This window comes from Ammospiza nelsoni, chromosome 3 (assembly GCF_027579445.1).
Source record: "Ammospiza nelsoni isolate bAmmNel1 chromosome 3, bAmmNel1.pri, whole genome shotgun sequence".
Classification (NCBI taxonomy): Eukaryota; Metazoa; Chordata; class Aves; order Passeriformes; family Passerellidae; genus Ammospiza; species Ammospiza nelsoni.
In genome coordinates this window covers 66,240,520-66,264,035 of record NC_080635.1, presented here as the reverse complement: position 1 = coordinate 66,264,035, position 23,516 = coordinate 66,240,520, and the positions used below count along the sequence as shown (strand labels likewise).

At 39.3% G+C, this 23,516-nt stretch overlaps 1 protein-coding gene across 1 annotated transcript in view; it reads right to left on the bottom strand.

Annotated features, from left to right (window-relative positions):
* ROS1 (ROS proto-oncogene 1, receptor tyrosine kinase) overlaps positions 1 to 23,516 on the bottom strand; it is a 68,057-nt gene that overhangs the window by 9,249 nt on the left and 35,292 nt on the right. The window contains exons 29-43 of the mRNA XM_059468286.1: positions 23,297 to 23,438; positions 19,086 to 19,318; positions 18,098 to 18,274; positions 16,920 to 17,094; positions 16,319 to 16,436; positions 14,149 to 14,336; positions 13,434 to 13,526; positions 12,947 to 13,082; positions 12,373 to 12,535; positions 12,053 to 12,117; positions 9,239 to 9,368; positions 8,330 to 8,427; positions 7,510 to 7,713; positions 6,257 to 6,391; positions 1,032 to 1,195 (exon numbers count right to left, since the gene is read on the bottom strand). Of these exons, the coding sequence (XP_059324269.1) occupies positions 1,032 to 1,195; positions 6,257 to 6,391; positions 7,510 to 7,713; positions 8,330 to 8,427; positions 9,239 to 9,368; positions 12,053 to 12,117; positions 12,373 to 12,535; positions 12,947 to 13,082; positions 13,434 to 13,526; positions 14,149 to 14,336; positions 16,319 to 16,436; positions 16,920 to 17,094; positions 18,098 to 18,274; positions 19,086 to 19,318; positions 23,297 to 23,438 (2,221 nt within the window). The remainder of the gene's footprint in view (positions 1 to 1,031; positions 1,196 to 6,256; positions 6,392 to 7,509; positions 7,714 to 8,329; positions 8,428 to 9,238; positions 9,369 to 12,052; positions 12,118 to 12,372; positions 12,536 to 12,946; positions 13,083 to 13,433; positions 13,527 to 14,148; positions 14,337 to 16,318; positions 16,437 to 16,919; positions 17,095 to 18,097; positions 18,275 to 19,085; positions 19,319 to 23,296; positions 23,439 to 23,516) is intronic.

Genomic DNA, 23,516 nt, shown 5'->3' with positions numbered 1-23,516 from the left:
GAAAAAAAAAAACCCACAAAAAATCACCTTCAAAATGAAGCCTTTAGATATTTTAGCTTTTAGATATTTCAGTCAGATTTGGTTTTCCTAGAACAGAAAGTAGTTCTTTAACCATTCAATATTTTTCATTATAAAACCATAGCATGCAAACAGATTAAATGAAAAAATTAATCTGTGAAATAAAAGTGAAATGTTTCAACTGATAAAAACTTTCTTTTTGTTGAATTCAGATCACAATTTTACTAATATTGTTCACTTTTTCTCAATATTTCGTTAGTTAAGAATTACTGCAGGATGTGAATAGATTACTATTCAGGCCCAGCCAGGAAGTTAATTTCCATATTTAGATGATTTACATCCCAGTTGCACAGACAACTTCAAATTTAGCATTACCTTTTTTCTTAATTCCTGTGTTCACAATCTTAATAATGTTCTTATATAATTGAGCTTTGTTGTGTCCCATACCTTAAGTGTGTCTTCCCTAACACCACTTTATTTGTTCACAGTGTGCAGAGCATAGGCAAGACCTCAATGACCAGGGTTTGGCTTGGATAAAGGCTGCCTTACTTGGGTGTCTAAATGGTGCCTCACTTGCAGGTGGCTGCTGAACCAGTGCTCCTAGAGGAAGTGCCTAATGGCCATGTTTACCTCATGGAGAGGGCATAGACGTCTTTGAAACTGGGACAGATTTCCACATGGAGGCCTTCCAAGGCTCTCCTGGCTCTGCAAGGAACTTAGGCATCTATTTTAGAGGAACAGGGTTGTGAATTACCAAGAATTCAGATGCAAATTGGATATCTCTGTGAGTCAGGATTACAAACTCATCTGGGCCTTTTTGCTTGGTAATCTTACACAGCCTTCATCTAATTCATTGTACCTCAATGGCATAGAAGGAACCTTTACATGTTCAGTATGATAGAGCTAAGACAGAAGTAAACCTTTGCTGTTTCCATGAAATAGCCAGAGACTTGGAGGCAGTGACAAATGCAGGGCAGAGGCCACAAGAAGAGCAGGTGCTGGCCCAGACTCACCTTCAAAAGCTTCATTGATGACTCCAGTTGATGCCTCTCTGTTCTCAAGGCAGCAGATGAAGGACAGTGGAGATTGTTTTATCTCTTGCAGTTTGTCATGAATACAAGAGAAAGTAGGTCTGTTGTGAGGTTCTTGGGACCAGCATCTCATCATTAAATCACATCTGAAAAAAAAAAAATTAAATGCAAACAAAAATTATAATAGAGTCATTCATCTCAACAATTACCATTAAAGATCTGGGAAGCAATTTTGGCCTGAAAAATTTCTGTATGGTACAAAGATCATCAGCACCTGCTGAGGCAATGAAAAATTAAAGATCAAATTAAAGTTGAGAATAATTACTATAAAACATTTTAATTTTTTACCATGGATCTTTTTGAGATTGGAAGCAGATATAACACTAAAAAATACACATTTGCCATGAACATCTACTCTGACTGAAGAAGTCAGGAATACTTTCTAAGAAAGCAGACAAGGAGGAAATCCTCTCACAGAAAAAAATTAAAAAAAAAAAATTAGGGAAGTGTAAAATCAGAAATTAACCTGAAGTTTCCAACTTATTTAATCCTCCTTCAACTCAAGCTACCTCACATTCAGGAGAAGTTCAAGGCAAACCCTCCAGCACAGGGAGAGTTAATTTCAACTTCTACCTCCAGACCAAAACAAATAGGAGTAAGCTTTCCAAAGGCAAACATGGTATGAATTTCCCCTGGGTGTAGGGATTCCAGCCCACCTTGGACAATACTATTGCTACCATTTAGTGGGAAAATTACCTCCTGTTTGTCTAAATGATAGGATTGGTTTTTATTCCTTGCTCAAGGTGAGTTTATGCTACACAAAACCAAATCCTACAAAAGCCAGGGAGAGACAGGCTGAAAACCAAAACACAGCCGGCACCTGGATATGCTAAGTGTTGGGAGTGGAAAGAGGTCTCAGAGCCTCAAAACCAGAGAGCAGCCAGTGAAAGGCTGGTTCAGGAAGCTGCATCTGGAATGTGGAGCATTTACCTCTAAGCCTTAAGTTCAAACCCTCCCCTGACAAACATCTCCCCAGACCTGCTGCTATGTGACACCAGGCGTTAATCTGTTATGTGAAATGAATTGCCTTGCTCAGATCCTCGCTTATCCGTCTTAAAAAGATGACTGCTGTCCTTCACTACAACTGGGCATCTTAAAAAGCCCTTGGCTTCTGATTTTTCATGGTGTTTTTCATTAAAATATTAGTGTCAAGTGAGAATGTGAGTAGAAAAATTGTTTCAAAGCCACTTGCCATCAACCTGTATTCTTGTGGTTTTCAAGTTGAACAGAGTAATTATGTTTTTTTCAAGAGGATTCCATGAAATTCTGAAAATCTGTTTTAGGAATCTAAAAAGTGGTATTGGCTTCCTAACACTCTGAATCAATTAATCTGCTTACTTTTAGGTGTACTGGTCATTGATGACTCTGGAAGTATAGAAAGAAAAGAACTGAGTATGTCTCAAAATAAGGTTAAATAACTGGTTTTCCTTCTGCTGCCAGCAAAGTGTCTGTCACACAGCCTTGGATGCTGGAAGCCTAACAATCTTCTCTCTGGTCATGCTTGTTGGTAGGATATCCAGGCAAAAAAATATGAGCTCAGGTGCTGTGCTTCGTCAGGCTTGCACTTGGGCTCTCGTGAGCAGAGCCTTGTGGAAGAAACAGCCAGATACTGACCAAGAAAGAAACAGGATACGATGCAGAAGTCATAGACCCTGAGAATGTTTTGGATTGGAAGGGACCTTCAGGGATCGTCTAGTCCGACCCACCAGCCATGTGCAGGGACATCTTCCGCTACATCAAGTTGCTCAAAGCCCCACCCAGCCTGGCCTTGAACAGCTCCAGGGATGGGGTATCCACAGCTTCTCTGGGCAATCTTTTTCAGTGTTTCACCACCCTTATGGTAAAATAATTCTTTCTTATATACAATCTAAATTTACTCACTTTTCATTTATGAAACAAGAACATCACAAGTGTGGAATATTAATTTTTTTTGTTTGTTTCGTTTCCTATGACCAATCTCTGCCTTTCTGAATAACTATTTTTATTGGACAACCTGCTTTATAAAGCTGTTCAGTTTTGCTATGGAGTAAGGATATTAACTTTTGCCAAAACTGTAATTCAGTACTGTAATTTTCTCATTTTAATTATATTCCATGTTTTTATTTCCTAAATCAAATTACTTGGTGATTGGCTTAAAGTATCAGTACTGGTATTTTTCACTAAGTGTTTAATTCAGATAGGCTTTAGGTTTCATGCTGTCTCAGAATATATCTGCAAATTTTACATGTACAGCTATTTCTGGCATGACACTTAGCTTTTGAGGCATGCTGTGACATCCAAAGTTTCAAGTCATATGGCACAAGCTTTCATTAGTTCAGAAATGCATGAGTATGAGACCAGTGAAGAGGGAGAAAGACAGCTTGACATGCCAAGATACACGTAAGTGAGAGATTGAACATATTCCTGTATTTTTGGGGAAACCAAACATGGGCTAGCAAATAGCACATCACTTCATGAGAAAGAGATCCAGAGGATTCCCCTACTTCATGGGGAAAGCCTGTCAGGAAGAAGTGAAAAATGACAGTTCCAAACACAACATTAACTAAAGGTTTATGTTAGGTTAAAGAGTTAACCTTTACACTAGATGTACACCTACAAACCCACAGTTCACACCTGTGTTTTATCTGGGGGCAACAACTGAATGTCCAACGGAGCTGCTTATGTAGTGCTGGTTAGAATTTGAGAGCCTGGAAAAGTAAAGAACTAATATTCAATATCTGATATTGGAGGCAGAATGTGAACATTCCTGAAATGCACTATAGTGCACAGAAGCTACAAGCATTACCAATTATTTTCTCACATGAAATGGGAAATACAATTGATGTGTGATTTTCTTAGAAAATGAGAAAATTTGTCATGATAAAAAGTCCCTGATTTCATCTGATACATTCTGTTCAAGTCCTTCTTTTCTCTCACTCTCTTAATCCCTCCAGGGCATCATTGCCAGAAAAAAAATTGTAAAAAGCTTTTAGTTACCAAATAAAAAATTTTTATCAAAGTCGCTCGTGTAAGTTTGCAAAAGACTGAGCATTCCTGAAACTGCAACTTCAAGTCAGCAAATGTCCTGGTGCTTGTACAAATTCTCTAGACTGCAATCCATGGCCTTTGAGGATTTGTTAAATTATAAAGTTCTGACTCAGTTCAGTCCAAACCTTGGCATTCTCTTGCATGCAAGCCTCAAACCCACGTGGCTGTGCCAGATGTGGATTTCTGACTGCAGATGTATTTACATTCATAGATCTAATTCATGTGTCAATATATGTGTCTCATTTATACGTCCCCAAGACCCTTTTTCAATTCTTTACCAAGCTTTACCTAGTCACAGGTCGCTCGGGAAAAGCGGGTGATTAGTTCCTGGAGTAGCAACTTATGGAGGCAAGGGGACGAAATTTTCCCCCCTTCCAAATAAAAAACCAAACAAACAACCCATTTCCTTCATGCTTTTGCACCCTAAGGTTTCTGTGCCTGCCCTACTTGCACTTGCAGTGTGAGCCCATCACAGATTCCTAAACACTTCTCAGCTGAAGTACTTTGGCCTTTGAACTCTCTTCCTATCAGTGATGGTTTGTTTTGTCAAATGACAATGAGCAAGCCAAAGTGTTGAGGAGACAATTACTGACTGCTGATGTCCTGATGCAGGTTCAAAACCACAAGGAAGGAAGCAGGAATGTCAAGAATCCTGGCTTGCCATTAATGACCTAGCAAAGCAGCAAAAAGCTGTTTATGCTACTGACAGAAGCTGCACGCAGGTGCTGAGTGTTCACCAAATGAGATAAAAGATGGTACAAGAGTCTAAGCTCATCAGCTTTTTGGCTTTCAAAAACTACTATTAGGCATTGATCCTACAAGTTACAACAGGCAGCCCAGTATGTAAGACCTCTGCTCTGCTACATTCAAGATCTGGGATGTTAAAAATTATTTCAAACAAAATTTTCTTGATTTTTCTGAAGATCCAGTCATTCATTTTAAGGCAATTTATGAGCCTTTGCTTAAGTTTGAATGTCAGACTAGTACATGGATATAGCTGCCTCCTGTGCTTTTTTATTCATAGGGAAGATGTTAGAATTTTTTTTTAGGAAACCTTTCTCAGCAGAAAATATTGCAATTAAAATTTCTTTGGGCTTTCATTTGTTCAGTGACTTCCAGTTTTCCCTCTGTTATTAAAGTAAAATTCTAATCTCTTCAGTTCTTCAGTTCCTCCGAGTGCTAAAGCTTGGTTTGGGGTTTTTCTGTGTTTTTTATAACTAACATGGTATTTCAGCTATATCTACATAATGATAAATAATCACTCTTCTCTTAAGCTCAGAACACTCTTACTAGTGTAAGATCTATTATGGAGATATTGTCCTGCCAAACACAGAATTATTCTCAAGTCTTTTCCTCTGCCCTGGGAGTAAGAATTGTTCACTCCAGTAGCCTCTCCTTTTGTAGAACCAGCTGTCAAGTGCATTGCTGTGACTGCTTTTGCTGAGTGTGTGATAAAGAAATTGAGACATGAAATTAGAAAATACTGAGTGATTGTTAAGCTCATATTCTGCTTCCTCCTTCACACACCTCTGGACAGTATGGGTTTGATCCACTTGATGTATTTATTTTATTCTGTTAATTGCAAGAATTTTGCAATTAAACCTGAGTTTTGTGCTCAAGACACAAACAGAAATTGAAGGATTTACTTATCCAGTTCAGATAAAGACAAACCAGAGGTGCAGACTTCCTTTTTCCTGTACTGCTTCAGCTTTTCTTACTGGCTTGTTTTGAATCCTCTCTACAAAGGGCAGAGTTTATTTTTCACGTATGTTCTATTATTAGCATATTCCTGCACCTACCATTAAGAAAGAGAGTTTTATCTACAGTCACAGACACATGATGTACCAGTAAAGTCTTTCTTAGAGCCATCTTAACTTCTAACCAATATCTTCAGGTACTCTCAGCCTGTTCTTACACTACTACCAGATCCATGCCTTAAATTCTTATTCACAGGTTTGTCTACTGGATGAATTAGCAGGTTGGCCAGTTTCATTGGAAATTAAACTGGAGGATGTTGGGCCCTTTGTGGGCATGACCAACCTTCAAAATTATGACCAACTGGCAAAAAGCCTCTTGCCTCTTATGAATATTATCAACAACATTTTAACAAATTAACTTACAGGTCATCAGGACAATTGTTTGGAGTTTCCAACCTTCCTCCTGATCGTACATGGTGTAAAACTTCTGTATTGGAGAAGCCTGGATATGGCTGTTGACCCAAAGTCAATGTTTCCCACACTAGTACTCCAAAAGCCCTGAGAAGCACCATGAAAAAAAGAAAAAGAGAAAAATTACTAACCATAGCCATCCTGAAATCTCCCTATTAACAGTTAGATTGTGTCTAACCTAAGAATAAGACTCAGAAAAATAAGGAGTAAAAAGACATAATTCAGATTTGTCCCTAAGCCAGCCTTGGAATAGCTAAAATAAATGTGTAGAACTGAGATGCTTTCCCAGACTCGCTGAGCTGCAGCTCAGAAAACACTGAGAGCCCACATCCTTCCCAGGAAACACTCAGGTTGAGCATGTTCTCATATAAACAAGTGTTCTGAAATCTCTAGAGGTGTGGTTTAAAATGGAGAAAGACAAGTTCTCCCAAGCACCACTTGTGGAGCAATCAGCATCTCATTTGGTTTGGCACAGAGTACTAAACTACTTTCTTAGATAAGAGCAAGAGTAGCAGTCAAATAGATAGGGGCAGGCACTGGGGACTTGGACAAGACCCATGGGCTGAGTACATGTGGCCACCTAAATCTGAACTGGTGTGAATACCAGGTTTCATGGATCTGGTATATTCTGGGTGGATTTTTTTGTCATGTCTCCTGACAGTGGATCTCTGCTTCTTCACAATAAACTCAAAGCCACTCAAATGCACACTTCTAGCTAACCTCCACAAAAAAAAGTACCGTGACCTTCCCCTGACGATGCTGCAAAGTCTGGTCTTCAAAATAAAAAAGTCACTAGAAGAGGGTGAAACTGTAAGGGCAAAGTATTTGGCTATTGGAAGGAAACGTCAATAAACCTAATGGAAAACAAAATGGAACAGCATGCAGGCAGTCAATTCACTGCCCAATCAAGCAAGAACCACATTGTGGGCCTGGTACAACTGTAAAATTATTTGAGTGACGCTAGTTCCTGCCAGCCAAAATCCAAAGATCTTAAAGCATAAAGAAATTTATCCATTAAATATATTGTCGTGGTATCAAATGTTTCATTAGATCCTTAAAATTTCACTTAGGAGGAAGTCTTCCAGAGCCTAAAAATTATTAGAGATGGCAATATACAACCCTGTAATTCCTCCTCTAAACCAATGTTTTCTTGCTGCAGAATTTAATATGGTTTTTGCCACAGCTTTGTGGCAGCTGTAACTCACCAGACATCAGAGCGACTTGTAAAGACAGCATCAATAAGGCTTTCAGGAGCCATCCATCTGACAGGGAGTAGACCTTCTCCTCTTTTTCTGTAATAATCATTTTTATAGACATCTCTGGCAAGCCCAAAATCTCCTATCTTTACTATCCGGGATGAACACCCATATTCCTTCTCGGACACAAGGCAGTTGCGAGCAGCCAAGTCCCTGATTTGTAAGGCAGAGAAAAGAGGATGGAGTTAGCATTGCAGAAAAACTCAGGTCTGTAAGACTCTGGCTCAATATTCTCTTCAGAGCAGTGCCAGCCCCAAGGCTGGATGGAGTGATTTAGGGCCTCACCCAGTTAAGTTTGGCATATCTTCAGGACTGGAGATGACACAGCCCTTCTGGACGACCTGTTTCAGCGATTGTTCTGGGATATTGTGAACAACATTATCTAATTTCCTTTGCTGTAATTTGTGCCTGTTGCTTCTCATCTTTTCCCTGTACCTCTCTGAGAAAATTCTGCCTCTGTGTCCTCTAAAGCTACCCACTAGGCAGACAAAGACACTACCATGGATCTTCCACTTGTCCTTCTCTCTGTTGTACTTGATATGATTCTTGCCTAGGGTGCAGTAACTCCTTGGTTGAGATCTTAGAGAAGCCCACTATTTTGGGAAAGAACTGTGAGTGATATTTAGCAGAAAAGCATAGCCTTAGATTTTACTCCAGTGCTCTCTCCTGTCATGTTACACTGTGACATTTTTCTAGACATTTTTTCCTGGGTAAGATAATGAGTTTTCTGTGAGTAAACCTGGGAAGACTAAGAAAGTACGTTCTGTACCTGTGTATAAAATGCATTTTCTCTAAATAGACACAGCCTTTGCAAACATCCAAGCATATATCCAAGAGGTCAGTGACACTCAGTAAAGGGCTCTGGAGCTACAAGAAACAAAGACAGAAGTTAGCTATTTCTTCCAGCTTTACCAGCTCAGAATGACAAACTCCCCATGTGAGAATTCCTCACTGAAATATATTTCCCCATTTGAAATGTATTTCCCCATTTGAAATGTATAGCTGCATTAATCAGTATAATAGTTTTTTCTAGTAGAACACATGTATATCCATTTCAGTAGAATTCAGCAATGACTGCAGATTGTATCTGATTGTGTAAATGAACTATGCAATTGCTATAATGCTATAAAATTTGATTTTGACCTCACGTCAATGCCATGCATATTCCCAATCCGCACACTAATTGGAGAAAAAAATTACTTGAAATTGTTTATCCTTTATTCTTTTCTTTCCTTCTAAAGAATTTGAGGACACAGGCACAGGGACAGTATATTCTTCTATGCTCGGACTATGCCTCTCACATTAAGGATACTGTTGTTATTAAAAGACAAAAAAACCCCTCTATGATTCCTAATAAACCACATACATGACCACCATTATTTATTACCAGTTTCAAAAGGACAGTTTATGATTTTCACAGTGAGAAATCAGCAGACATCTCATGACTGAAACCACAATTTTGGTCAGTGATCTAATGACATTCAATCTTCTTCACAGCATCATTGGTTGCAAGGTCAGCACTGAATACTGACGTCCCCAGGGTGTTAAGGAAAAACCAGGTCAGACTTTGCAAGTACAGAAACAGCTGAACATCAGCATGGACTTTTAGAAAGGGAAAAACTGAACAGAGAAACTGTGGGCAGTTACAGGTTAAAAATATGATTCTTATGGTCTTCACCTTTTTCTTCCTGGCTCCTCGTAAATAGCTAAGTAGATCCCCTCCTTCCATCAGCTCCAGGATAAGATACTGAGGTTCATTTAACAGACACACACCAAGTAACTTCAGAATGTGGGGATGATCAAATTTGCTAAACAGAAGGAAACAAATGTAAGATGACATATGAGAAATTCAGCTGGTTGATAGCTAACAGAGTGTTTATATCTGCAAGCAATGAATGAGCGGTTTGGCCTTTACAGTCCTGCTTCTATGAACATGATTCAGTAGCTCGGTGCCTGGATTTGCTCAGTCATGGGCAGAGTTCAGGAACATCCTTCCAAAACACAGGCTTACACTGTCTTTGACAGGTGCTCTAATGCATGCACACATATTAAAAAGCACACTTCATCGTATTTCCAGGAAGCAAAGAAAAGTAGCCAAATGGCAATTTCTTCTAGGAATAAGATGATTCATCACCTCTACATGAAAGGTATCTACATGCTTTTAATAAAGTATTTTTACTACTATATTCACAGTAGAACTGCTGATTCAGAGAAATACACAAAAGTAAAAGCACAAGGTGCAATATATTATTTTCACAGTTTAGCAGGGGACAGTTTTTCACAGTACATTTGCAAGAGGAAGAAAATACATATGAGTAATACTTCTAAGTATACTAGCAATTGTTTGTGTGTGTGTCTAAAACAGGGATTATCACAAAGCAATCAGTACTCTCAGTACTGCAAGTATTCTTCAAAGAATGAAGAATATTTATTGCCTCTGTCAGTGCCTGTGTTTTTTGAATCACTTCACTTGTGTTAGAAAATGCTTTTCCTCTCTCACACTGCATGAAAGCACTTGCACAAGCAGTCAGAGAAACTTGACTCTATTGGTAGAATTGATGCTGTCAAATGCAGCAGCGTAAACAAACAATAGAGGGACATTTTCCTTCTAATCTCTTTCAATTCACCTAATCTCAGGTGTGGGCAAAGACTCTTGCAAAAAGTGCGATTTAGAATTTGACAGTTCCCCATGGCCCCTAGCACATACCTCTCAATCAGACAAACTTCGGCACTTTCAGGAACAAAAAGAGGGGAAGGAACACCTGGCACTTTCCTCTGCACCCAGTGCAGACCTTTCTCCACTGAACTCTCACGCCTTACTTCCCGAGGGATGGGACAGACACAACAATTTCCTACACGTATTTGCACACAAATGACTCATCAATTACCAACAGAAAATGACTTTTTGAAATAGAAGCAACTCAATTTTCCCTTTGCTGCATACCAATAAAAAGGAACAAATAGTTCTGGCTTAATTGAGCCAACATGTATAACATTAAAAGCCAAATTTTAATGAACATCCAAAAAGGCAAGCATAATAAAAGTTGCACCTACATATCTTGCAACTTGTATCTTATATACCTTATCTATATGTAAGCACTCAGATGCACTTGTTTTTCCTTTCTATCCTTGGTTTAATTTATGAGACCTCACAGATGAACATCAAATGAAATCATTAAACCCTCTATGATGGAATAAAATAATTGTTTTATATTAAAAAATTAAATATTCAAATAATATAAAAGAAATATTATTGTTGTTGTTATTATTGTTATTATTGTTATTATTTTTGTCATTGCTGCTGGTGGTTTTTAGTGACTATGGGGATTATATAATACATAAACTTTTCTACTCTCTTCATTTCTGATTCATTGTATTGGTGTATATATATGGGCTCATGTTAATGTTTACATTTAAATGCAAAAAAATTTCAATTATATACTCCTCCAGGATTCCTGGGTTTGGATTATTATCTGCAACAAGAATTGAGAGAACCTCAGAAATTTTAACTATGGGTTAATATAATTTCTACACAGTACTACACAGGAAAAAATACCTTAACTGTGTTTATGATTGCTAGGTAGACTGAAAATGGATTATGAGGAGCTTATACACAATTCTTACTCTTTATCATTAATTTGCACTGTAATGACATGGTCAAATTTTGATTTTAACAATCCTTTTACCTCATTCAGTTACAGTGTGTCATAAAAGGCAAAAAATGCAAGATATATTTTTAAGCATGTAACCACAAAAAAAATTGAATGCTGTGAAAATCAGTTTCCAGTTTAATAACTGGAATAAACCAAGTTTTCTGCGCAGAAATTAATCCTTATTTTTTAAAAATTGCCTTTATTTCTGCATGAATAAAATAAAAGTCAAAGAAATGCAAAAGTCCATCTGAAAACTAAACTACACTCTCAGTCTTGTAGTACCAGTTGAAAACTACAGTTGAGCTTGTTTCTAGGGACACTCTAGAAAACAAGATTTCCAGCTGAAACACAAAGCTTGCTATGTGAAATTCTTGCAGTGGTGACAGATGCATAATTTAACACTACCTCAATAGAAGGGGTATGTGGCAGCCCCTAGTGGCACATTTTTAAAAAATATTTTCCACTGAAAATTACAACTTCTAGGCATCAGTTTATTCTGATTTGTTTCCTTCAGTAAAATGGGATAAGTTGAATTCTGACCATTGCCTTTGGCAATTAACTTGGTTTAGGGGAACAAAGATACTGAAATACACCAGTACAATCCCAAATAAATCCATGATATGAGCATATTGAACTTGCAGTCTATGGCTTAAATTTTGCTTGTCAGATTTACAGCTTTAGTTACATAATATTCATCAGTAGTGATTTACTAGTTTGACAGAAACATGAGAAAACCCCAAAAATGCCCCAATAATCTGTTTAGAGGAAAGTGCTACTTTCATTCCCTTGGAAAGCCACCACCAGCTTTGAAGGGTGCCCAGGGACAAAGCTGTCCCTACCTCATTAAGTGTGCCTCCTTCAAGAATTCACTCTTCTCGTGGTCTGTCGCACCCTTCTTCAAAGTCTGCTCAACGGAAAGCAGAAGTGCAGAAACATTTCATCATCATCACTGTTACTACATAGTGCTTAAGTAAAACCATCAGACATAGATGTGGCCTTAAATACACATTATTTCCCAGAAATCATTACAAGAGATTTGCAAGAAACACTGCAAGAAAACACCCAGATCAGCCCAACACCCATTTCTCAGGCAAAACCTCTGAGACAGATCTCTCTGCCCATCCCATTCTGTTGCAAGAGAACAGATTGTTGTGATTACCTTGACTGCTACTTTGGATTCTCCACTTCCATCTGCCAGGATATCTACTGCAGTCCCTTCATATACCTCTCCAAAGGCACCACTTCCTAAAAATTTGTGTAAGTTGAGTTTGTCCCGAGGGAAAGCTGGCAGTGATTCAATCTCTGCTTGAGAAGGAAGAGTGCTACAAAACAGCAATACTAGTCACTTGTTCATGCCTAAGGATGTCAGAAATTCTATCAAAATTCAAGCGAAACTGGTACTCTTTGCCTCAGCAGGTATATTTAAGGGGAGCTCAGGTGAGGCCTGGATGCTTTGGAAGTTACTGGAAAACAAACACCAGGTCCTCTTCCTTCCGTGTGCACTTGTGTTTCTTGCCAGAGTGACATGAAGGATGGGCTGGGGGGGATCCAGGCTGGGCTGTGTGCCAGAGGGGCAGCATGGCAGGGCATCCTTTGGAGCAGACCTGCCCTGCAGCAAACACGCAGCTCCTAACTCCACCTTGAGGTTTCAGGGATCAGTGCCCTGTAAACTGGTCCAGAAAAGACCTCTTTGATGTTTTTGTCCTTAAAATACATTTGCTCTGAGGACCTACCGTATGGCATAGCAGGCATTGGCTAGTCCCACTGTCTCAGCCATCCCCCTGAGTTGAGCTAGTTCTTTATCTTCCTTGATAAACACTATCTGTCCAGGCAAGGCTGGTTTTGTGGATTTCAATCTTTGTTTCCACACTGGAATAGAAAAGGAGATCATTAAGTGTTTCACTCTCAAAGTAAGGTCAAGTTTTTATAAGGATACACACAAGTATTAGAGTTCCTTAAGCATTCCTGTGCTCTCCCTGCAGGTAATCAACAGCAAGAAATGCCTGAAGATGGAGTGAACTTCTATCCTGCCCTTCATACCAAAAATATAATAAGCCATCTCTAGGGCCCCAAAGAATTAGAATATACAAATTCCTCCCAGCTCCCATCCTAGGGAGGGAGCATTTCCCTAAACCTGGAGGCCAATCATTTCCCACCCCCTGAACTGCCTTTCACCAAGGCTTGGCAAACCAAGGGTAAACAAAAACCTCAATCACATACCAAAACCAAATAGCATGACCACAGCCAAACACAGCACAACAACTCCAACCACAGAAGCAACAGCAATGATGGTGCCCATGGACATCATGTTATCTGTTAAAGAGAAAAGGAAACTTGTTCAATTATTGTGTATGAATGCGATGCAATCCTATGCAGCAGAGCACACCTGAGAGAACCCTTCAGCTATGTAAAAGTCTTTCACTGCACAAAGTTCTCTTGTAGGCTCTATGTGGGTGTGTATTTGGTCAGACTAATCCTTCTCCCCCAGACTTGGTCCATTCCTGCGACCTAATGTGTATGCAGAAACAGAAAATGCTGAACTGTTTGACTACTCAAGGTGGGATTTCCAAAAGCACCCACAAAGTGAAAGGCTAACATTCTGGCTGAAGGCAAGAAGTAATTCTGATATTTCTACCCAGTGGATGAGCTTGTCTTTTTTCCAAGAATCACATCATAAAGCAGAGCAGCAGAGCCACAGAGACAAAGTACTATAAATGAGGAGAAGCACCTTTCAGGCCCACTGTTCTGAGCAAAAGAGTCTGGATGAGCACTAGCAGCAGAGGTCACAATAAAAACAATGCCATTTATTACCTATTAGAGACATTATCTTTGCAAGATTATTCTTATTAAAATAGCCAGTCTCTGTTCCTAAATTGGTATGACTATTTAGAATAACAAAACGAGGATTAACAGAATACAGAAGTACATGACATACCTTCACTCAAAATTATATCCATGCTAACATCACTGTGTTCACCAAGTCCCAGCACATTTGCAGCTGCTGCTCTGAACTGGAAAGTTCCTTCCAAGTTCTTGGCCTTCCATGTGCAAATACTGCCACAGGAGCCATTGTAAACCACCTCCCACGTGGACTTCACATTGCTGCTGTTGCCAGACTGTTTCCTGCAGCATGCACAGCACGACACAGGAATGTCATTAATGCCACAAGGGCAGTTTACTGCTTCACCCCCAGCCTATTCTTTGCTTCAGTCTCATGGTTTCACAGCATTTCTCTGCCTGCATAAAAGCTCAATCTGGTCATGGGATTCTGGCTACAGAGAAGAAAATTCTGGCATGCCATTTCAGCTGTGCTAGGAACCAAACATCTTTATCTTGGCATTGGAAATTAAATACTAGAACACTTTACACATGAAAAACTGTTCAATATATGTCTGATTCACCTGTTTCAGTATATGCCTCGCAGTCAAGATTTAAAAATGTTCTTATTTAGCTTTATGGCAAAAAAAACAAAAACAAAAACAAATCTACTGTGCTAGAGCTTTTTTCCCTTCCAGACCCAGAGTAATTCAGTGTCTCTTGTGCATCAGGTTTCACAAGCTAAATGGGAAGCAAGTCATTGGCAGTGGAGATACCATTCTTTAGCTAACCACTTTCCCATAGTATCTGCTGACTGCTGGGTGTTTTTCTTCCTTTCCCCATTGGACTGAGATTGATTGCTCACAATAAATTCAGAGCTGATTATTCACCAACCAAAAGAAGACCACATACTTAAAGTTGAAAGGCCATATCTAAAATATCATTTCATGTCACACAACACCGTAATACATCATGTGAAATGACCTTCATGAGCGAGTCACTCATTCTCCCAACACACTTTAATGAAGAAAAAAGGCCAAACACTTCTAAACCAGAAAGACATGGGAAAACTCACACCCTTATGTGTGTACATGTTGCCACTATAGCTATATGAAAAACAGAGGTTGATTAAAAGGGTTAGGCAAACATTTTCTAGAATGCCATGCAAGTAGCCTAACATTTTTCTACCTGGTGGGAAATTCAGTCAAAACCATCAGCCTGTGTACATTCAAAACTGCAAGAGAAAAGTTGACTACATTAAAAGACCACCTCAGTGAAGCATTATGACTCCAGACATAAATAAGAAGCTGGAGTTTGGAGCAGCTAATGCACAGCCCTGGCACAGACCAAGGGACTGACTTTTCCTTAGCCATCTGCAGCAAATCAGGTACAGAATATCTCCTGGCATATCAAAATTATTGTTTTCCCAGAGCATGCAGGTCAGTGCTCCTGCATGCTCATGGAACTGTAGGAAGCTTACAGCACCAGGAAAATATGTCTGGGTGAAAACTTATATAGGTAAAGCATTTCCAGCTGAGAGTGCTGTCAGTGCTTAACTTTCATAAGCACAGAGAAAGAAATAATGGCTGAGTTTAGAAAATTGCTGCCCTCCATCAGTAATGACTTCAAACAATCACTGGAATATTTCAGAAGATAGATTCTCCTAGTTTTAAAATAATGCATTACTTAAACTTTGCACTGACTGCTTTAAAGGAATCTCTCCAGAGTCATGGTCAAAAAATTAGAAATTCAAAGTCACTGCCCACAGCAATATACTCTAACCTGCCCAATCAGCCCTTCCAATGCCAGTGCAGGAATAAGAGTGAGCTGGCACTCTATTGTGACATCAGTAGCCCAGGCAATTGGAATTTGATCACAGAGCACTTTAAAAATTATGCAGTCATCCCACATGGGTGGGAATACTTTCTTTCTGGCAATATTCTTTCAGTCCTCTGAACACTAATATATTTATACATATATATCAGCCAAAAATACATACTACATGTAAGATTTGTGATTTGAAATTCTCTCCAAATCCTCTAGTTCCCTGACATAGATCTAATTATATAATTCTATTTCAAGATTACTCTGAAAATGTTGTTCTGTGTTTTCCAGAAATTCTGGAAATTATGGGTTCTTGGTTTATCTAAGAAAGAGATCCCAATGGGAAGAGCCTTTCTGATCATATACATTTCATTCTTCCCATCAGAGGAAACCTGAAAAGCCCAGCACACCCAGATTTGTTCTGGGCTGTTACCTATGGGAAGAGTGCCTCATGCATTGCTTACCTGCCCTCTAAGATGTAGTATATCAGTTTGCTTCCATTGTCATCAGCCTTTTCCCACTGTAGAGAGTTTTTGGAGTCTTCGGCTCTTTTAGGAACTCCTGGCTTACTAGGAACACCAGCTTAAGCCAAACAGGGAAGAAACAGAATCCTTAAAATGTGTTTGTAGCATGACAAAGGGCCAACAGGCACAGAGAAAAATCTGATGCACACATGAGTGTTTAGACATACAAAAGGAAAGAGGGTCTATATTAATAATCCTCAGAGAGAATGAATTCTTGGCCTTCTCTTTGTGATAGATGAGTTCTAAAATTTTTACCCACGTGTAAATTTTTACCCAAATTTTTCACCAGTAATAAGTTCACTTGCATTACAGACAGTTCATTTCAGTTCCCCTCACTCTTTCCTCTGCTCCACTTGGAAATGAATCTCATTTCTTTCCCCCTATTACATCTTAATGTATGGTATTGTGTTATTCATTTTTCAAACAAAGAGAACTATTGGGTCTTAGTATAAGAAAATTCCCTGCTAAATTTTTGAAAATATTATGTTTAATGTTCACATCCTGTAAAGTCTTAACATCTTGTTATGCGTTAAGTGCTTACCTGTAGTTTTAAAGCTTGTGGAAGAGGAAGTGCTTTTCACTCCTGTGACATAAACTACTGTGACTCTTACTAAGTAGTTGGTCCAAGGAAGAGTTCCTGTGAGGTTGCATTTGTAAACAAGATTTCCTGTGCATGTAGTGTTCACAGGAGAAAACCAGTCACTTTTTGTTGGCCACTAGAGAAATAAAATATCATTATGGTCAACTTTCTGCTGAAAGTGTGTCACAGTTCTATTCCTGGGTAGATCAACTACTTTGCCACCTCTTAATATCATAGTGGAAATATGACGCAGGTGCTCTTTCAACCATGGGACTCTGTCCTCTCAGAGACCAAGGACACAAACCCTAATTTTCTTCTTTCTTTTCAGGAGACCTACAAGTCTTGGCAGTAACAAAGAATAACAGATTAAGTGCCTGCTTTACACAGCCAAAAGGAGCCTTCCCCTTTTATTTCTGGATCATCGTGCCCATGAGTTCAGCTTGCCATGATGCAATTGAAAGGAGGTGGTGGGTTAGTGGAATTGTGATGTGGCATTTATTTTAGGGCAGGAAAATGTTTGGTGTAGGTCTATTGAATCTGATTCTCTATAGTAAAGAATCTGCATGATCCAGTTTAGGACAAGAATTTTTCTGCATCCAGTGGTTCACATGTTGAAGTCTGAATTTTCCATGCATGCTGCTCTCACTGCAGCCCTTACTCCTTACTTCTTGGACCTGGTCTTCTCTCTGGCATTTTCTCCTCACCTCTGTCACAGGAAGATAAATCCAGATACTAGGTTGTAGTTAATATTTACTGCTGAGAAACCTTTTCTTCTTTTTCTTGTGCAGGGCAGACATAGGATTTGCAACTGCAAACCCAGTTGGGGCAGGGCAGTGAGGAAACAGGGATAGAACTGCTGAAACAGGAGACTCAGAAGGAATTCTGGTGAGGTCATCCAGGATGTCCTTTGGCACTGTGGAGCACTAAATGCTACAGCTGCACTGCTCCTTGTTCCTGGCAAATGCTGACTCCATCCTGCCCCTGCTGAGCAGCTAAGACTGACATCACCATGCCCAAATTATCCACTGAGACTCTTCATGTACATCCTGCCACCCACCCTGTCCTGCTTACCAGAGCAGAGTAGGTCAAATTTTCTCTGATCTGAAAAACTCCACCCCAAAACTTAGAGGTGTTTTTACCTTATGCAGCTCAAACCAGAAGTTGTTTTCACTGATGTGCAGAGGAGCTCTCCATTCTAGCTGGAAACTGGTGTTTCTGGGGACTATGTTGATAGGTGCAGCTGGAGTCTCAAATGTTTTTGCAATGACAGGGGCACTTTCAGAAAACCAGTTCTCATCAGGATGGAAAGCAAGAACCTAGTAAGGCAATGGATGAACTGTACAATACCAGAGCAGCTGGAAAGGCAGCTTTGCTTTAGCAGAACCAAGTGTTTGGCAGACCGACGTTTCAAACAAGAGAGTATTCAGGCAATAGAGATTAAGGTGTAGAGAGATTCTGCCCCTCATAGCTGCAAGGTTATATACCTTCAGGCTGAAAGTTCATGTCCAGGAGTACCCTTCCTCAGAGACTCTTCTTAGCTTCTCATCTCAGATTTCTACCAATTCCCTTCTCTTTCTAGATCTTTCTTAAGTGCCACACAATCTTACACAGCTGTGCAGATGTCACATCACATATTAGGCAGTGTTTTAGAACCACAGAAATTCAAAGTCAAGAAGTGCCCTAGCACATTGCTTTTCACTAAGCCACAGGCAAATATGACCAGTTAGGTGTGCATACTTGCATATACACATACAGGTATTTAGGTATGTGTGTGTATATATATTTTCCATTATATTATCCAAATCATTTACAAAAGCCTAAAATCAAATTAGGACCTACAGATCCCCTCCTGCCATCATCTGAATGTTCTCCCAACTGTGTAAATCACTCTATTTGTGATACCCTGTGCACATTCTGCAGACAACATGTTTACTTCTGAAAATGTCACTCTGATCATAGACCTGCTGTCCAGATTTACTATATTTTTTAGCCTTCATCTGTAAAGGGAGAAGCAGCAAATTTTGTTCTTATGAATCCACATTGCATACTTTTATTTGTCTACTTTGCAGAAGAGAAGTCTAAAGATTTGCAGGTTGAACAGACCATTAAAACTACTTGCAATGATACCTTGAAGGAATTATTTGTTCCAGGTTGGAGCCTACTGACAGACCAGGCAAGCATCTCATTTGAAAATTCACTTTTTCGCAGTGGTGTCGCTGGGACAGGAGGCAACAAATTGACAGAGATCTGATAGCGGATGAATTCAAGAGGTCCATTTGGCTTCAGAGGTTCACTCCAGGATATGTTGATGGTGGTGTCAGACAAAACTAATATTTTAATAGTGCTAACTGCCTCTGGTACTGAAACAGAAAGAAAAATTAATCTCCCTTTTAGAGTAGTCAAGAAACGTCACCAAGGAAAGAAAAGAAGGATGTAAGTGTATTAATATAATTCATTCACAGGACTGAAACTCTACACATGTAAAACTCATATTCTGGTATTGTCAGTCAGCTGAAGACAAGTTCAAAATATTTTGAGGGACTTTTAGTATTTTCTTGGCTATCCCAATACAGATAAAAAACCCACAAAAACCTGAACACCAGGAAAACCCACCCACACACATATATAATATATATATATATATGTATGTACATATATGTACACTTCTACATCTATAGTCATATTACTGAATTCCTACTCCTTCTTAACTTCCTAATCAAGGTCTCAGATGTGAGTTTAATACGATGTTTACTTGAATATGCACACACTCACAAAGAAAAAAGACACAAAAACTGTGCACTACTCTGATTGGAAAGTCTTTTATTGAATGGAAACTTATGAGGGAATAAAATCCATTATTTCACATAATTTAAAAATTTTTCTCAGAAACAGAGTCTGGCTGAGCTGTGTAAGGGAGAAATTGGGTTGCTGGTCAGATGTCCATACCAGCTAGTTACTCACTAATTGTTCTGGAAAAATCAACCCTTGCTTTGAAGCTTTAAGATCACAGACTTTGTAATGGTATAAGGTATGTCCCTGATCTGTATAAAAAATTCTTTATTTCCTATTGAGCTGTCCAGAGAGGTAAAAAGTTAACAAGTCATTACACTATTTATGTTCCCACATCAAAATGATGAGTCCATATGTTTTATTTCATATCCTAGTAGCTAGACCAGAGATTATTTAATGAAATATACAGAAACTAGACTAGGAAAGGACAAATTTTTATTTGTCTAGCTAAAACATATGTGGAGTAAGAGTGACACTCTGTGGCAGGAGCAATGCATTGTCTTCCTCTTTTTTTCATTCCCTCTACCTTGCTATTTGATGGAAAGCACAAATTATTCCAAGCTTCTTTCACTTCATTAGAGAATTGAGAAAAAGTCATTGAGGGAATTCACACAGCTTCAGAGGTGTTAAATAGTGTACACACTTCAAGAGGCTCTAGCAGCATCTGATTACAATTTAAACTGGCAGTTACATTCATGAAATTGAGAACATAAGTGTCAGGACACATATACCTTCTATTTACAGCTGGCTGGAAGTTTTTCAACAAATTTGAAAAGCTCTGAATGCTGATACAAATATCTATTCAAAATACTCAGGGTTTGTAAGCTGGGGTGGGCGGAGGGTATTTTGTTGGTTGCTTTGCTTTTTGTCTAAGACTTGATTTTCATCCAGATTTTTTATTTTGTCTCAACTAGAGAAACCTGTTCTGAGTTTCAGATTTCATTTTAACATGAGACTAAAAAATTCCATTTGAGTGGAGCAATCCAGTCTCCTATTTTATAATCTACCTTTATGTTTCATCACTGAAGGGCTGTACATTGCTGCAGCATAGCAGAGTTTCCCATACAAAAAATAATTGTGTCAATTCTTTCCACATCCAAATAATATATAATGTTATTAAATCTATGTATCACACAAATTTTATATTACAGGTGTGGAATCCCATGCAAAAAATTGAAATCAACTGATAGAAGGCTAGAATTGTTGGGTGTTTGGGGGTGTTTGTTTGTTTTACTCCATAGGAAGATTGAATCTTCAAGGTTGGAAGAGACCTTCCAGATCATTAAGCCCAACTGTCAACCAGAACTACCACTGTAACCACTAAACCACATCACCCAACACCAGGTGCCTCTTAAAAACCTCCAGGGATGGTGACTCCACCACCACTCCCTGGGAAACATATTCCAGTGCCTGACCACCTGAAAGTGTAAGCATTTTTTCTGATATCTAATCTGAATCTCTCATCTCAGATAAAGGCCATTGCCTCCAGTCCTCTCACTGCAGGCAAGGTAGAAGAGACCAGCTCACAATATCCAGAGATCCACATAGGGTGGGAGCAGATTTGCTTGATGGTGCAGATGCTAAGGGATCTGATGTTAAGAGAAAAATACCCAGGACAGTTGAACTAGAGAACTGTGGAAGTGTAGCATGCCTGGATTCTATGAGAAGGGTGATAATATGCCTGCACCTCTTGTTTCACTTCCATTTGAAAGATGAAAAGAAGCTCACCTTAAACAGAGGGTTTTTAAGGGGAAAATTGTGACTGCTCCCAGGATAAAAAACAGGGAATGATCTGTGCATAAGAGAAGCCAGGGCGGCTCACAGGTGATGCTTTCCTCTGGACAATGGTGGCAAAAAGAGAGGCTGATTATTCTCTGAATGAACCCTTAAAGAAACCTTTAAAGAGTGTATCCCTAAGGAAAAAGAAAGGCAATCAGGACTCCTGGCATGTACTTGTTGCCAGGTGTTCTGGATAAAATATTTTCTTGGGCACAGTTGATTGCTGGGGAAAGAGACATTGAGGAAAGTAAGAAAAACGTAGTGGTGGCCGTCCATACTTTAATTCCAGTTATTCTATCAACTTCTGAAGCAGCCAAAATCCACAGAGAGGTAAAAAGAGGTAAAGAAAAACCTTAGGAGTCCAGCTGTGGCTCCCTCACTGCATGTCACAGCAATGTCCACTTGCACAGCTGCACAGCACAGCTCAGTGCCAGCCAAGGCCAGCCCTGATGCAGCCAGGCTAAGGGAGCCAGTGCCCAAGGGCTCTGTGCCTCTCAGTTTCACTCCCTTACCCTCTCTAAAAAAAAGAACCGCTCCAACTCTGCAGAACAAAACCCAGGCAAGAAAACTAATGAAGATGGGGGCCACAGCATTCCCACATCCCAGTGAGTTGCACACCAAGCATCCCTAGGTACCACCTCTACAGTCTTTCAGCAAAACACAGATATACTGTAGACTTGGCTATAATTCTGACTTGCTGACTTAGGAATTAAGAGAGGTGCCTGATGGCTCTGCAAATGAAGAGTTTATGTGGATCCAGCTGACACTGGCTGCTGACACCAGGCACAACAGAGCAAAACTGACACAACAGAAGAGCAAGCACTATATGCACCATGGGGCACAGCTACCCCTCATAATGGTTTTCTTTCCATGTTTTCAGCAAGGGACTTCAGCAAAAACACAGAGAAATGTATCGGCAGAGGAGAACAAAGACAGCTCCTCACAAAGACAAATGTGCATGTGCAGAATTGCACATGCAAAGCAAGAAAAAATGCTGAGCAAGGTAACTCTATTGGGCTAGGCTGCAACACATGCAAACACATAACATGAAATTTTTGCATATCCTTTTCATTCTGGAAAATGTCAAGAGCTTCAAGAAAACTGGCACAGCAGCTGCCCCACAGCTGCAAACAGGTAGGGTGAAGCAGGGTATGAGTAGAATCATCTTCCTGCCCTAACTGAGGTATTTACAAGCACAGGAGACATCCAGCTCAGACTGTAGTATTCCCAAAGAACAAGGACTGAAAGAACACATCAAAATTCTTCAAATCAACTGAAAATGAGCTGTTTTCATTCAGGCCAAAAGTAAAAATGAAGTGTTGCCTTTTCAGCCTGGTTCACAACAAAACAAATCTGCATTACCCTTAGAAACAGCAATCATGAGAGTGACATCAAGTCAAGGGAAAAAATCTTAATGCTGAATGAATACCTAAAACAGATATTTAAATATACATAATCACACCTACATTCAAACACAACGTACTTAAAGATGTGGTTCAAGGCAGAAACTGCAACTGTTTAGCCACTTTTAACCATAATTTATCTTTCCTCAGGAAGCAAATAAGCCAAAACATTGAAGAATACATACAAATGTATTGAATGAATCTTACAAATTCATCAAGCCTGTTTGCCAAAACCTTGTGAAGATCTACCCAGGTTATATTTTAATCAGACTGTTTGTCTGCTTTCTGATTTACAGCCTAAACCTGTGTACATCTTCCTCTGAGATGAGAACTCAGCTCAAATTCAGAATAAAATATGAAACAAACCTCCATACAGAGTTGTTCCAACTGTGCCTTCTCCCACAGGCAGCACTTCCTCTTCTGAATAGTAGTTTTTCACTGCAACTTGTATGGCATAACTTGAAAATGGCTGTAGGTTCTCTAAGACAGCAATAGGACTCTGATATTCCTGTAAGCCCAAATCAGATAATAAACATGCATTCTTAGAAAAGAGAGTCATATGTCAACCCAATCATCTGCCAATGAA